Source organism: Elephantulus edwardii, unplaced genomic scaffold (assembly GCF_000299155.1).
Source record: "Elephantulus edwardii isolate Elephantulus edwardi_28Jun2011 unplaced genomic scaffold, EleEdw1.0 scaffold00033, whole genome shotgun sequence".
NCBI lineage: Eukaryota > Metazoa > Chordata > Mammalia > Macroscelidea > Macroscelididae > Elephantulus > Elephantulus edwardii.
Genome location: NW_006399783.1, coordinates 11,952,052 through 11,968,288, shown reverse-complemented (window position 1 = coordinate 11,968,288; position 16,237 = coordinate 11,952,052). Strand labels below are relative to the sequence as shown.

The 16,237-nt window shown below is 37.4% G+C and overlaps 1 protein-coding gene across 4 annotated transcripts in view; it reads left to right on the top strand.

The window, feature by feature from the left end:
* Positions 1-16,237, top strand: part of FBXW11 (F-box and WD repeat domain containing 11) — a 146,783-nt gene that overhangs the window by 125,230 nt on the left and 5,316 nt on the right. For 3 of the 4 annotated variants that reach the window (XM_006884346.1, XM_006884345.1, XM_006884347.1), the window contains 6 exons: positions 1,887-2,005; positions 4,101-4,350; positions 8,303-8,421; positions 11,165-11,275; positions 15,198-15,276; positions 16,020-16,207. In XM_006884346.1, coding sequence (XP_006884408.1) covers positions 1,887-2,005; positions 4,101-4,350; positions 8,303-8,421; positions 11,165-11,275; positions 15,198-15,276; positions 16,020-16,181 — 840 coding nt within the window. In that variant the 3' untranslated portion in view covers positions 16,182-16,207. Of the gene's footprint in view, positions 1-1,886; positions 2,006-4,100; positions 4,351-8,302; positions 8,422-11,164; positions 11,276-15,197; positions 15,277-16,019; positions 16,208-16,237 lie in introns of those variants that run through there. The other variant, XM_006884348.1, reaches the window with a different exon arrangement.

Here is a 16,237-nt window from a genome sequence, read left to right as displayed (position 1 = left end):
CGGAGACAGTGCGATTGGCACAGGACAGAGCGGAGTTTAGGGCTGTTGTACATAGGGTCGCTATGAGTCGTAGGCGACTCGACGGCACATAACAACAAACAACAACATCAGACTCTATGAAAAGGCATGTGGTGTCAGAATCAGAGGAAGGCTTATCAGTAACTGGCGTTGTTCAGATGACACAACCTTGCTTCCTAACAGTGAGGAGGACTTGAAGCACTTGTTGCAGAAGATCAAGGAATGTAGCCTTCAATATGGATTGCGTCTCAGTGTCAAGAAAACAGAGATTCTTGTGTAACATTGTGATAGATGGGGGAGGGGAGGAATGAATGAAATTGTCAACAACTTCATCTTACTTGGAGCCACAGTTAACACCCTTGGTACTAGCAGTCGGGAAAGGAAGAGACACATTACACTGGAAAAGCCCGCAGTGAGGTACCTCTCCAAATTATTGGGTAATAGTATCAATTTGAGGAAAAAGGAGCGTTTGATTCAGCCTATGATTTTTCTGATCATTTGGTATGCATCTGAGAGCTGGATGATGAGTAACGATGACAGAAGAAGAATTGAAACCTTTTAGCTGTGGCCGTGAAAAGTAGTGAACATTCCATAGACTGCCAAAAGAACAACAAATATTTCTTGGAATGGGTAGAGCCATAGTGCTCTTTGGGGGCAAAGATGATGAGGCTCACATGCTTCAGGGATGTTGCTAGGAGGGGCTATTCTTTGGAGATAGACATAATGCTTGGAAAGGTAGAGGAGGTCCCTAAGGCAGGTGAATTGACATGATGGCTGCCACAGCGGGCTCTGGTGTGTTGAGAAGTGTTAAGATGGCACAAATTAAGACAAGGTTAGCTCATGAAATATTATTCACAATGGTGACCCTGGAGGACATTATGCTGAGTGAAATATGCATAGCCCACTGTTGTAAAACGGTACTGACATTGGGGTTGGGGGTAAGCTAAGAGGGGAAAAATGTATAATGCATTGAAACAGATGAGGGAGAGAACTGTTTAGGAGGAATATATGATTAGGTATTATTGTCATGACAAGAGCCAGAATGAAAGCTGCATAGTGGAGTGGACTGGGGGGTGGGGGGGATTTTATAACAATACAAGAATTTACTTTTCAAAGAGAACTGGCTGGGGGAAGTGGTGGGCAGGGAGAAAAGTGTGCAAGAATGAATGAATGGAAATCCAAAGTCTCTGTAAACTTTCATTAAAAGAAAAAAAAAAATTGTTGTTCATAGGGTGGCTGTGAGTTGTACTTAACAGAGCCCAACAACAACTGTAAGGTGCAGATGGTTTCTAGGCTCACCTTGAGCTAGCAGTTCATTTACATTGAATGTAAATCTCAAAACTCATTTGACTTCTACATTTGATTTCTAAAATAAGTAATAATAAAGCAGAAGTATACGTGCTATTACCTACTTCAGTGTTTGGAAACCTTTTGTACTTCATTCTCTGCCTGTCCTGTCTCAACTCTGCCAGAATAACGCTATGTTAGAATAACTCCACTCACTTAAAAATGAAAAGCAATACTTGGCTACTGTGTAAAAGACACTGAAATGTGTTTAGTATTTTGTTTGCCATTTCCATTAAAAAGGGGTCACTTCACATTTATGGTAGTATTCTTTTTCAGGTGACGAAAGAGGTGAAGAGAACACCTGCAGGAAAAAAACCACTGTAGTCAAGGTTTTCTTTGAATCAGTTTTTCCTATTTTTTTAAAATAAAACTGATGTGTATGTCTAAGAATAAGATTATCTCGATGTCACTATGCAGATAATTTTTAAAAGCAGTAGTTATTTACTATAGTAGATGTAATGAGATCAGACTGTAGCATTTATCAAAAAATGACAGTCACTGTTTGTACTTTTGCCTTTTAGATTTGGGATAAAACCAGCTTGGAATGTTTGAAAGTGTTAACAGGACACACTGGCTCTGTCCTTTGTCTCCAGTATGATGAACGTGTCATTGTAACTGGCTCTTCAGACTCTACAGTGAGGTGAGGCTTCATTGATCTGAACTTTTCGTACTTTGCATGAGGAACCTGAGATTCATTCACATCCTCTTCTGAGATTGGCACACACATTCTTATACTTGTTTTTATATGCTGCACGTCACAATCTCTTCTGATGTAGATGATTTAAGCAGTGCAAGTAGGAAGGTTAATTTTGGTTAAGTGGTTCTTATTCCCATTAAAAGCTAGGAGGTAAGACTAGGTCTTACACATATTTTTGGCATGTTTTCAATAGGGACCTAGGAAATGAAAGTAGGTATAGAGTTAATGAAAAAGAGGAAAACCCTCAATTTGATGCATTGACGTAATGCTGTTTACAACAATGGGCTGAAGTATATAGTTAAGGGCCAGGCAGTATTTTGTTTTTATTTGGTTTCCTTCTGTGAGTTGGAACTAACTTGATGAGACCTAATAACAGTTCTCAGTGTGGGAACCACTGGATGGCACACATGGTTAAATGCTGAACCTAGTAGCAAAGAATTTGGTGGTTTGACCCCACTAAGCAATACTGCAGGAGATAGGCCTTCTGTTTAGGCATGGACTGTCATGAGTTGGTCTTGATTCAACAGCAAATAACAATAACATATCTGTACATTATAATGTTGGGAACATGCTTTCCTGTACAGTAAATTACCTGGTAATAGGCTGGTTTTTCCAGAGCAGAGAGAAGAAAGTATATGTTGTAGGATTCCGAGGAAAATTAAATCTGAGAAATTAGTAGTGTGTTAGAAGCATGGCATAATACTATCCTCAGTCTTATAGTATGCAGAGACCAGAGGTTAAACAATTTGCTGAGTCCCAGATAGAAATTTACTGACTTGAATTTTTTTTTTTTTTCTGACTTGAATTTATATCAAGTTAGTTGGTTCAGACTGTCTTCAAAGGACATACCTTTTCTAGTAATGAAGACACTCGTTAGTTGTCAGTTGCCACCCCAAGGGCAGAGTCATGAAGCTCCTACTATATGCCCTTGCAGAAAGGAAGTAATAGTCAAGCTGATTCGGAGTTAGAGAGATGAAAGGAAACATTGGTGTTCATGCCTGAACCCCTGGGCAAGGACATTTCCCCACACAGTTAAAGCTTTAGGTATAGCGTTGAGCCTAAAGATCTTAGTGTTGAACCCAGAGATATTCATTAACATCTTGATTGAACCACTTGTGGTTTGGGGAAGATCTGCAGTGTGGATGAGAATGAGAGGCCTTTCTGGGCTGAGTGAGATACTGACTCATTTATTTTACTTAGGTTTTACAAGAGCAAGAGCACCTAAGAATAGAATAATTACCTAACCTATTCTTGTGTTATTGTATTCTTCTTTCCTTCCCCTCAAGTTCTCTTTGTGTTAATTATCATTACTTGTCCTTTGCCTCACTCCTGAATTCTTTTTCCACCCACCTCTTTCTATGGTAGTGTCTTTTCACTGGGTTAGTATCCCAGACCACTACTTCTGCTGGTCATGACTTAATCTTGGAAACCTAAGTTTATCTATCTTTGACTCTGTGAAACTTTCTCTTTAGATGACAAGTTACTTAAAACCTTACACAAATACTATCTTTAAGAACCGTATGTCCCAAATGTGAAGTATTAAGGAGGCACTGACTTTGCCCATAAAAAAAGTTGATAAATAAATACTTTTGAGGGATTGAGGAAAATTCATGATTTATAATCTCTAGTTTGAAGTAAATAGAAAAGATAAAAAGAATCTTTTCCTGTCAAAGATAAACAAGGACCTTTAGCTTGGAATGGTCCCTTGCTCTCCGGCCCACAGTCCTTTTCCTTTAGATTTCCTGCAAAGGGGTGTTGACTTGAGAGATCTTCTTTGCCATCAACACAATCCTGCAAATACTGTCTCTGAATATTTGACCATCAAATATAAACCTTGGCAGAGATAGAACTTAGTTTATATGAAACCATTTCAGCGAAAAAAACTGCTTTTTGTGGCTCCTGTTAAAGTTATTAGGTATCACCAAACACTAAAACCCATTTGACTTACTATTAAAATTTGACCTTTAGCTCAGACATCTTTTCTTAGCACTCTCAATAATTGAGTCCCATGCTCTTGTGTCCTTATGTCCTTATCTAGAGTCTGGGATGTGAACACGGGGGAAGTTCTGAACACGCTGATCCATCACAACGAGGCTGTGCTGCACTTGCGCTTCAGCAATGGACTGATGGTGACCTGTTCCAAGGACCGCTCCATTGCTGTGTGGGACATGGCATCTGCCACTGATATCACTTTACGCCGTGTCCTGGTTGGTCACCGAGCTGCTGTCAATGTAGTAGATTTTGATGATAAGTACATTGTGTCAGCCTCTGGAGACAGGACCATCAAAGTAAGTATGTCTCCTGCCATAACCTTTCTTAATCTTGTTCCTTTTAGAACCAAGATAAAGCAGAGATGCCTTATATTCACCTGATACCTGGCCAGATTTGTCTTTTTCCTTGCTTGTGTGCATAAGCCCATGAGGCCATTCCACTCCTTATGCTCTCATGGTCTCAGGCCAGATGTGAGCAAAGTGACCTAAGTCAAGAGTAGATCACAGTCCTTTATCCTGTGACAATTTTATAAGCACCATTTATATTTCCTTTCACCAAACTTACTAACTATGTGCCTAATTACTAGTTTTCCTTTCTTCAGAAAATATTTTATTGTTCGGATACTTTTAATAGTGGACTCATAAAATTTTTCCCTTTTGTGTCTAGGTTATTTTATTCAGCATAGTGTCTTCTAGGCTTATTCCTGTTATGAGATGCTTCATTGTAATTCTTTAAGGTTGCATGATACCACTGTATGTATGTACGTACATACCATAGTTTGTTTATCCATTCATCTGTTGATATTTCATCATCTTAATTTTCATTTCTTGCTGTAGTGAATACTTCAGTACACGTGGGTTTACCCATCTGTTTGTATACATACCTGTTTTAATGATATGGTTAATATTTTTTTAAGGGAAAATGAACAAGTATATTGAACATGTGCTATACGCTAGAAGCTTTCCATTATTGACTCTCTTAGTCCTCACAGTACGCTCACAACACTTCCTATTACAGGGGTGTGTGTGTGTGTGTGTGTGTGTGTAGGGGTGATGAATATTACTGGAGATTATATAGCTGCTTGGTGGTAGAGCTGAAATTAGTTTTATTCATTTAATGAACCTAGTTTTGGGAGCCTGCCAAAATCTTATACACCCTACACTTCCTGTTAGAGACAAAGTGATGATGAACACAATATATATATCCCTGTGTGCAGGAGCTCAACAATCTAGAGAGACACATATGATGAGCATTTTTGTTTTATGCTGATTGATCCATGAATCTCATCCCTTGCCTTTGAGGTAGTTCCCATTAAGCAGCCATCCATCTAACATCAATTTCTGCATTTGTAAATTCAAATGGGAGAGAAGGCAGCCCATCTTTTCTACGTGATCAGCTGGTAGATTTTGAACTGCTGACCTTTTCGGTTTGCAGAACAAGAAGCTACATACTTTGCCACTAGAGATTCTTGGCATGATTCATATAATATGCTAAATATAGTTCTGATTTTGACAACATTTTTATGCATATAATGCACACACCATAAAATTGATCCTTTAAAAGTATATCGTTTATTAGCTTTAGTATATTTTTGATGTTGTGCAGTGTTTCCTATCTAATTTCATAACCCTCATCTAAGTCCTACTGTCATTAGCAGTTACTAATTCTTTTTCCTTTGCAACTGCTAATCTATTGTCAGTATAATTATTTCATGTAAATAGAATAATGGAATAATTATTTTGTGTTTAGCTGGTCTTACTCTGCTCTAACACACACACACACACTCACTCACTCACTATTGCCTGTATCAATACTTTGTTCCTTTTTTTTTTTAGAGTCTAAGACTGTTGTATTGTGTGTGGATATGTAATTTTATTTATTCAACATTTTATGAACACTTTAAGAATAATGCTGTTATGGACATTTGAATACAAGTTCTTGTATTGTCATGTCTTTTAAATTTGTGTGTGTGTGTGTGTGTGTGTGTGTGTGTGTGTGTGTGTGTGTCTGAGAGTAGCCAGAGAGTTTCTTTGAGGCAGGGATGGAAAACTTTGTGTCTTACACTTTGGACATGTTGCTAGGAGAGGCAAAGGGGCATCATGCTTGGAAAGGTGGAAGGCCAGTGAAAGACCTCCATCGAGGTGGGTTGGCATGGTGACTACAGCAATGGGCTCAAGTGTGTCAGCAGTGGTGAGGATGGCACAGGATAGGACAGGATTCAGGTCTTGAGGGTCACTATGAGTCGTACTATGCTCAATGGTACCTAACAACAACATGGTAGTTTTAAGGAGTCCTGGTGACATTGTGTGTTATGTGTTGGCCTGGTAACCAATAGTTTAGCAGTCATATCCACCAGTCACTCTTTGGGAGTCTCCATGTGTTAGATATAACTGCCAAACGGTTTCCTCAAGTGTTTGCCGCAGTTTACAGTCCTTCCAATAGTGTATCGGATATCCTTGCGAGTATGTGTCCTTATCTGTGTTTTCTTTTTTTTACGTGCTTATTCATCATTGTATATCTTCTTTGAAGAAGTGTCTATTCCATTGCTTTGTTCTTAATATTTTTTTGTTACTCATTTGTTAAAGTTCTGCATGTATTCTGTATATAAGTTTCTTGTCATATATGATTTGTAAATATATGCAACTTTTTCCTTTCTGTGAGTTAGCATATCACTTTCTTGTTCATTTTGTGCTCTCTGAAACACAAAAAGGTTAATGTCGATGAATTTTTTTTAAGTTGATTATACTTTTGGTTTGGTATCTAAGAAACCATTGTCTAATACATGACCATAAAAGTTAACTCTTCTTAGCAACAATAGTGAAGTAAACAGGGCAGCAAACAACAAATGCTGAAGAGATTGTGGACAAATTGGAACTCTTACTCATTGCTGATTGGAATGTAAAATGGTACAGCCACTATGGAAGGTGGTCTGGCACTTTCTAAAAAAGTTGGAAATAGAAATACTATCTGACCCAGCAATTCCACTACTAGGAACATACCCTAAAGAAACTAGAGCCACAACTCAAACAGATGTATGCACGCCACTGTTCATTGCTGCATTATTCCCAATAGTAAAGAGATAGAAGTAACCCAAGTGCCCCTCAACAAACGAATTGATATAGTAAGTGGTACACTTACACAATGGAATATAATGCAGCACGGGGTAAAAATGAAACAGTAAAACATTATACAACATGGGGGACCTGTGAGGATGTTATGCTAAGTGAAATATCTCAATCTCAGAAGGACAAATACTATATAACACTGTTGTTCTAAAATAGAACAGACATGGGGGAGTTGGGGAGGGAATGGGAAAAGAGTATATAGACAATGAACATTACATTGCAACAGATGAGGGGAAGGAATGTCTGAAAAGAATACATGATTATGCATTATATGTATGATAACAATCTGAACAAAGGGTATACAGTGAGGTGAGCTGAAGGTGGAAAGGTATAAAATTTGCAACAGTGAATACAAAAGAAAAAAAAATAAATTGTCTTCACAGGCTGTTGTAAGGGGAAAAAAGTTTACTCCTGTGTTTTCTTCTTTAGTTTTAGAATTTTATCCTTATGTTTAGGTCTTTGATCCATTTGTGTTAGTTTTTTTGGTTGTTGGTTCTTTTTTATATATATAGTATAAAGGAGGAACTTAGCATCCCTAATTTTTCAGGTACACTTCCAGTTGTCCTGTTCATATTACTAGAGCTGCAGATACACCTGGTAAAATAATCCAGAGCACTTTCTGCATCACCCTGTGCAGTTTATAGTTGAGTTTATCTGCACACATCTATGTTTTACAGATGGTCACACAAAAGAAGTTATTATTTGTTCTGTATACAGAATATTAGGAACATTGTGTCAAAATAAGTGGAGCTGAAAACTTTTCACATCAGCTACATTGAGTTTGATGTGCCTCTTGGAATGAAAATGTAACATCTAGCTCAGTATCTTTGCTTTATATGAATGAATGTCAACCATTTCAGACGGGACCCTTTCTTTCCCCATCGCTTAAGACTTGAGACCATTTTCCTCTCCTTTTTATTTTGATTTTATTATTATGTAATAGCCAAGAAAATGCCCAAACTGTTTTATCTTCTAGCTTCCACTTTTTGAATTAGGAGGTAACTATTTCATTAACAGATATTGGATTAATTTCACAAGCTCTGATTTCTTTTGGAAAAAGAGATGTGTTCTTATAAGACTACTCTTTATTAATTTTTAAAAATATTACGGTTTTGTTGCCCAGGTCTGGAGCACAAGTACCTGTGAATTTGTTCGCACCCTGAACGGGCACAAGCGTGGCATTGCCTGCCTACAGTATCGGGATCGCCTGGTTGTTAGTGGGTCGTCAGATAATACTATTAGGTGAGTAAAAATTTAACAAGGAACATCTCTGTATAGCTGGGTCTTCCTCAGAGATTTCCCTTGTACATAAATACTATAATCCAGAAATTTTCACAAAATTTTATATGAAAAATCAGTGTGATTTGTAAACCTTCACTCAAAAAATTAATTTATTAATAAAAAATATGATTTTATAATGTCCATTCCATCCAGTATCACGTAATACCACTCCAGGACAGGTGAGGTGCCCTGAACTGACCTGATCTGCTTTCTCTCTTTGGATCAGCTGTGCACCTCCTTCCCCGCCAGGCCACCAGAGCTCCTGGTGCTCCTCCTCTTTGACTGTTGTCTGCCTCATTTCCTAACAGGTTGTACGCTTTAGTCACCTCTCTCCCAAGGCTGTATTGCATCTTCATTCACTGTTGGGGCATTCTTGCTTTTTAGCAGATAATCATTAAGCATTGATGATTATATTTTATATTAAGAACTCCCCTTACACTTGTGTGTTTATTTCAAGTCACTTTTTCACTATTCCAGCACATGGTAGTATCTTACATGATTCCAGCACTGATAGGATCAAAGGATTGCATTTGGTGGTTTATAATCAAATACAGACATGCCTCATTTGCTTACTTAATTTCTCTGTCCTGCATTTCAGTGTTATTTATAAGATTTCAAAACTATTTCATTATCACACTTAATAGACTATAGAATAAGGGTAAATAGAACTTATTTGTGTACTGGGGGAAACAAAAAAAGGTGACTTGCTTTACTATGTTAGTCACTTTATTGAAGTAGTCCATAATTGAACCCATAATCATCCTGTCTGAAGGATGAGCAAAGTAAACACTGGGTTGAATTTATTTATAAAGAAATAGTGTCATACTGCCCCAATTTTTATCCCTTTGAGATAGCATAAAATTACTCTATTGTACTCATGCTTTGTGATATTACCTCATGTTTCAGCATCAAACCTTCACTTTCTGATTGAAATTTTGGAGGTTTTACAAGAAATTAATCATGAATATTGCTGTGTAGTTTGCAGATGGAAAGCACTTTCAGAGTCTTATCAGCAGTGCTGACTAGATCTGTTTACAGCAACTCAAGGAACCATCATCACCAACACAGATTAGATTTTCTGAAGGCCTTTATGGTTAATTCTTATTGAATATATAAGAACTAGTGGAAAAACAAAAAAAAAAGAAGTTATGTTGAATTAGTTTGCCAACTTTGAATTTTTTCCACCTAGTTACTGCAGAGAAAGCAATAGTAATTGAAAAATAGAAGAAAATCTCTAATTTCACAATTGTTATACAAATTGTCCCGAGAAACAAGTCTTAATAAAGCCACTAGGATTTTCTAATACACTGCATGTACTTAATGAGTTTCTTCACTCTGACCATATAAATTAGAGAACTCCACCATTAAGAAAGAGGTACCTCTAAGATGTATCAGGAAATGTCACCTACCATGCTGGTACCCTTGTTCTAATCTCAAAAATGTAAATTTCTAACGCATAGCAACTCTCCCTTGGGTTTCCAAAATTGAAAATCACAAGAGGAGTAGACAGTCCATCTATGCCTTAGGGAGTGACTGGAGATTTTCAGTTACTACAGCTGCTTGCTTGGCCTTACCCGCAGTGCTCCCTCTTCTCATCTGAGTGAACCTCAAATTCCAGGCCAGAAATCCCAGAGGTGGAAGCCTGATCCCCTAGCTTTGTGTAATTACGGCTCCGCCATGCAGCATGTTTCTACTTTCTTGCCTGTGATAGTCCTTATCTTCCCCCAAAAAATCCATTTGCCTGTAATTAACAAACAAAAAAAGTTTTTTACCATTAGTATGTGTTTGTATGTTGTTCTGGATTGCCTTCGAGTCAACACATATCAACCCTATGAACAAAAGGCCTGAAGCCCCTCTACAACTATCACATTTATCAGAGTTGATAGTTTCCAGAGGCCTGTTATTTAGGAAGTGGATGCCACTGTCTATATCTCTATAATCTCTCTTTATCTATATCTCTATATCATGATCCCATAAATAGAACTGATCCATAGGTTCTTGGATGTCATTTTTGCAGAAACATATTGCCATGGCTTTTGTCCATGTTCTCTTAGGTAGACTAGAACTACCAACTTTCCCGTTGTTACAAACAGCTTGCTTCACTCAGGATTGTATAGAAATTAAAAAAAATTAAAGATTTTTGTTTGCTGATCTTATGTAAGTAGTAATACATGCACACGACTAAAAAATTATTCAAGCTGTTGAAAAGATACTACAAAGTAGGCTTTATTGCAAGTTAGTGCTTAAAAAAAAGCATATCTAAGCCTGTGTGTTTTAGGTGCCATCTAGTTGGCTATCTCTCAGGGGGACAGTTATCATTCCTGTTCTATCCACCCAGTTCCTGCTAAAGTGTAGTAAATGCACATTTAGACCTTGCAACATTTATAGTTGGAAGGAAAAGAAAATAAAGAATTCTCATATAGTGAAAATGTCTTATGGAACCTATGGAAAGAATTTGAGGGAGTTTTGTGACCTAGAGGCAAGAAGTTTTGCTCTGTAGGCTTGCCGTTTGAATCAACCATCTGCTCTGTGGGAGAACGATGTGCAGTCTCTGCCTGTGTGATTTAAAACCTCTATGAATACCTGCTGATAGGTTAGCTGTATGTCAGATGGCTCAATTAAACCAACATAACAAGAACATTTTGAGAATAGTGTGAATCATGTGTGAAAAATTGGTTTCACAGAGCTCTAATTTTCTTTCAAGGTTGTGGGATATTGAATGTGGCGCCTGTTTAAGAGTCCTAGAAGGACATGAAGAATTGGTTCGCTGCATCCGGTTTGATAACAAGCGAATTGTCAGTGGAGCTTATGATGGGTATGTGTGCCTGTTTTCAATTCCTGTGTTGTAAGCTTATCAGGATGAATGAGAAGTGCTCTCTATTAAGGTCTGTACATGGGCTTGGTCCAGTACTAGATACTTTCTATAGAAATACTAGCTGGCAATTTAAATAGCCAGTTATTCAGGTAAGGATAATCAGATCTGAACAATACAAATCATCTTCCCCCAAATCATAGAGTAGCAGAGCCACTAAGGCTTTTAAGCTTATGCTTCTGACTCCTGTATATTTAGTAGTAGTAGCACAGACCATGAGGGAATTCTGTCCATTGCCATAACCCAGGAGTGAGAGAAAGACTGTGTGTGAGGAAAGTGAGAAGACTGTTCTCTTCCCCTTTTGGTCTATTGTACAAATCCTATAAAAAGGTCTCATGCACAAATAGAAACTGTGAACCTTTCAAGATGACCTTATAGACACTTCACAGACAGTCTAGTTGATCTGTTTATAGTCCTATTATTAACTTTTAGCATTTGCTTAGTTTGGAGAAAGGTATCCTTGGAATTTCACAGAGCCCTCGCCTCTGTCAGTAGCACCTACTCAGCCCCAGAGAACCTTTGATTAATGAATTTGGTGACATAGATTATCAAGTCAAGAATTGAATTTAGATAACCCGAAGTTGTTTTCTTAAAATAATACATCTTTGAAATTTCAGCATGTATAGAGAATGTCTCTATTGCCTGCTTCCCCTAGCCCACCCTCCCCAAAGTCAAGAGAAAATTTTTTTTAAAGTCACATAATTAGAACAAAAATAACTTTATTCTATAGTAGATATTTTTCCTCTTCTATTTTTATTGTTTTGCCAGTAATCATTCATATACATTGTATGGTATTTTTAAAATTTTATTATTTTTTTGTCAGTGTACTGTCAAATTGGATCTGACTGGTACAGGAAGAGATTGCCCCTTCTTCTCCAGCAGATCATCTGGTGGATTTGAACCTTCCACCTCTGGTATTGCAGTGCAGCTTTTTGCCACTACGCCACCAGAGTTCCCACATTGTATTTTATATAATTAATTATTATTAATCTAAAAGCCTGAAACATATCCATCTTTGGTCTTTTCTGAAGATCTTTTACCATTCATTCTTTGATACTGTACTTCATATACATTGTGGTTGTTTTTTTGTTTTGGTTTTTTTTTAATGATTATTAATTTTAATGAACATTTACAGAGATTTTGGATTTCCATTCATTCATTGTTGCACATTTCTCCCGGTCTAGGCCTCCCCCCCTCCCCCCGGAAGGTAAAAGGAAAAGTCTTTCATTGGTATACTCACCTGTACCCGCCCCCGCCCTGAGTACACCCCACAATGCAACCTTAATTCTGGACTCCTGGGATAATCAGAATACCCTATCATATATCGCTTTTAAATTGTTCTTTCCCTCATCTGTTTCAATGCAGTATACATAATTTATCCAGTTTTTCTCATTCTTACCCCAACCCTGATGTCAGTCCCATTCTACAACAGTGGCACCATTCTGTATTTGTCCTTTTGTGACTGAGACACTTCACTTAGCATAATGTCCTCCAGGGTCACCCATTTTGAATAATATTGCATAAGTTCCTTGTTTTTCAGTGCCGTGTAGTATTCCATTGTGTGAATATACCGCAGCTTCTCTATCCATTTGTTTGTTGATGGGTACTTGGGTTGTTTCCAACTCCTTGCTATTGTGAGCAAAGCTGCGATAAACATGAGTGTGCATATATCTGCTTGGATGGCGGTTATGGTCTCTTTAGGGTGTATTACCAGTAGTGGAATTGCTGGGTCAAATGATATCTCTATTTGCAACTTTTTGAGAAAGCACCACACCATTTTCCACAGTGGTTACACCATTTTACACTTCCACCAGCAGTGAATAAGGGTTCCAGTTTCTCCACAGCCTTGCCAGCATTTGTTGCTTACTGTTCTGTTAAATTTTGCTATTCTGACTGGGGTGAGATGATATCTCATAGTTGTTTTGATTTGCATCTCTCTTCGAGCTAGGGATTTTGAACATTTCTTCATGTGCTTGTAGGCCATCTGAATGTCTGTTCATATCCTGTGCCCATTTTTCTATTGGATTATTTACCTTTATCTTGTTGTGGTGCTCAAGTATTTTATAAATTCTAGATAGAAGTCCCTTACCTGACATGTCATTACCAAATACTTTACCCTGTTGGAGAAGTTTTTGGATGTGCATAGGTATTTGATTCTTAGAAAGTCCCAGTCATCAGTTTTATCTTCACCTAGCTATAGATTTTTCAGAATATTTGGAAGACTGTTTATGTTGTGGATTAAGACTACTAGAGTTCTTCCAAGCTTTTCTTCAATGAAGTTTATAGTCCTTGGTTTTAGTCCTTGATCCATGATTCACCTTGTGTTGGTTTCTGTATATGGAGTGAGGTATGGATCTTGCTTGAGTCTTCTTCAGATATTTTTCCAATTTTGCCAAAACCATTTTTAAAAGATTGTTGTTTCTCCACTAAGAAAACAATACCCTTCACAATAGCTAATCACAAGATTAAATACTTGGGAGTAAATTTAACCAGAAGCACAAAGGATCTATTCAAAGAAAATTACAAAACATTACTACAAGAAACAAAAGGAGACCTGGAGAAGTGAAAGAATGTCTCTTGCTCGTGGATAGAAAGACTCAATATTGTGATAATGGCAATACTACCAAAGGCAATTTACATGTTCAGTGCAGTCCCAATATAAATACCATTCCTTTTGTCAATGAGATGGAAAAGGTAATCTCCAGTTTCATTTGGAATGGAAAGAAGCCCCGAATAAGCAAAGCACTTCTTAAAAATAGAAAAAAGGTAGGAGAGATCTCACTCCCTGATTTCAAATCCTACTACACTGCCGTGTTTAAGACAGCATGGTACTAGTACAATGACAGACACATAGATCAATGGAATAGAATTGAGAACCCAGAAATCACATCTACCTATGGTCAACTGATTTTTGACAAGGATATGAAATCAGTCAAGTGGGGATATATTGTGTTTTATAAATTGATTACCAGTGGTCTTTGCCCTCCATTATCCCACTTTTTCAGGTACCTACTGGATCTTTCCTAGTTCTTTCACTCCTTCTGCCCATCAAAATCTGAGAGCCCATGCTATCCCCCTGCCCACCTGCAGCCACCTGGCTTCTATCCCCTTCCACCTTGGACTTTGATATACATCTTAACTAGTTATCTTTCTATTTTTATGGTAATGATCTTACTCAGGATTTGTTCTTGTGAGACTGAGGTAGTTCACTCATAATGCTCTCCAGTGTCTCCCATGTAGTATTCAAAATAATTCATTTGTTGTTTGGCATTTGAGCTGTTATCATTTTGCTGTTGTGAATAATATTATGAACATAGATGCCATATTTCCATTCATGTCTCCTTTCTGCTTTCCTTGGGGTGTATTGGTAGCACTGGAATAGCTGAGTCATACTAGATTTCTGTGTTCAGCTTTTTGAGGAAACACTAAACTGCCTTCCCAGAGTAGTTAGTTGTACCGTTTTACAAACTCCCACCAGCAGTGTGTGAGAGTGTCAAGCTCTTCACATCTGCTCCAACATTTATTGCTTGTTGTCCTGTTAAACTATGCCACCGTGACTGGGGTGAAATGGTATCTCATTGTGATTCTGATTTGCATTTTTCTTATTGCCAGTGATTTTGAACATTTCTTCATATATCTGTTCAAGAGTAATTTGTAAAGTCAAATAATTAGTAAAAACAGCCATAGTCTGTATTCGGTGGTTTTGTTTTTTTGTTTTTGGGTTTTAAAAAAAAAAATTTGAGTGAAAGTCAATTAGCATCTATAGTATGTAGATACACATACCCTTTTTTTCTGTCAAAGAAATGCAAATATATTTACCACTCCTCCACAACCCCCACTAATTGCAATCTCATTTTCTTTCTAGGAAAATTAAAGTTTGGGACTTGCAAGCTGCTCTTGACCCTCGAGCCCCAGCAAGCACATTATGTCTACGCACGTTGGTGGTATGTGATCCATTCAAATGGCATTGGTTCCCCAGGCTGGAGGGTGGTCTTCTGTAGGCCCACCTTCCAGGGTGCTTCTAACAGAAATTCTTGAGAAAGAGACTTGAGAAAGATTAATTCTCCTTTTAACTTTGTATAACCAGAATATGAGAATATGCCAACTGAACTATCTTCTAAGGAATGATCTATATCTAAAATATGGGAACAGGTATTCTTATCTGCAGGTAGACCAGGTTCTTCACAGAACACACAATATTCCCTTTAGTTTTGATGATTATTTTCAGAAATTTTATTAGACTAATTTCTGATAATCTGGTTGTGTTTTTGAAGTGAAAATCATTCAGAAATTGAACAAATATATCTTTTCATTAAATCTACTTTCTGTTTATTTCATGGTTTTTCACACTGATTGGAACATGATAAATTAACTAGGTGGTCTCTGATTTTCTTTGAGTTTTTAATGGAAATGCTTCTGATTGTTTATTGTTAATGTAATGTCACCTATTTTAGATTTTACAATGTATCGAGTGAAGTTGCTCTATCATTTCTCTTTTTTAACATTAATGGACTGTGATAAACTTTAATGAAAGAAAAGATTTAAAATTAAAAAAATTTTTAGAGTGCAGAACAAAGCTCAGTAAGCTTTAGAAGATTATTTAGGAGTCCTTTATTAAATCCTTCATGGTGAGATAAAAGGGTTTATACAGTTTTTCTTTTATTCATTAACCTTTGATGTTTCTTAGGAACATTCTGGACGTGTGTTCCGGCTACAGTTTGATGAATTTCAGATCATCAGCAGCTCCCATGATGACACTATTTTGATTTGGGATTTCTTAAATGTGCCTCCCAGTGCCCAGAATGAGACCCGTTCTCCCTCCAGAACATACACTTACATCTCCAGATAACAGTCTGCACTTTTACCCATTTCAGGGTTTCTAGTCTTGAACTACTGGCTACATGG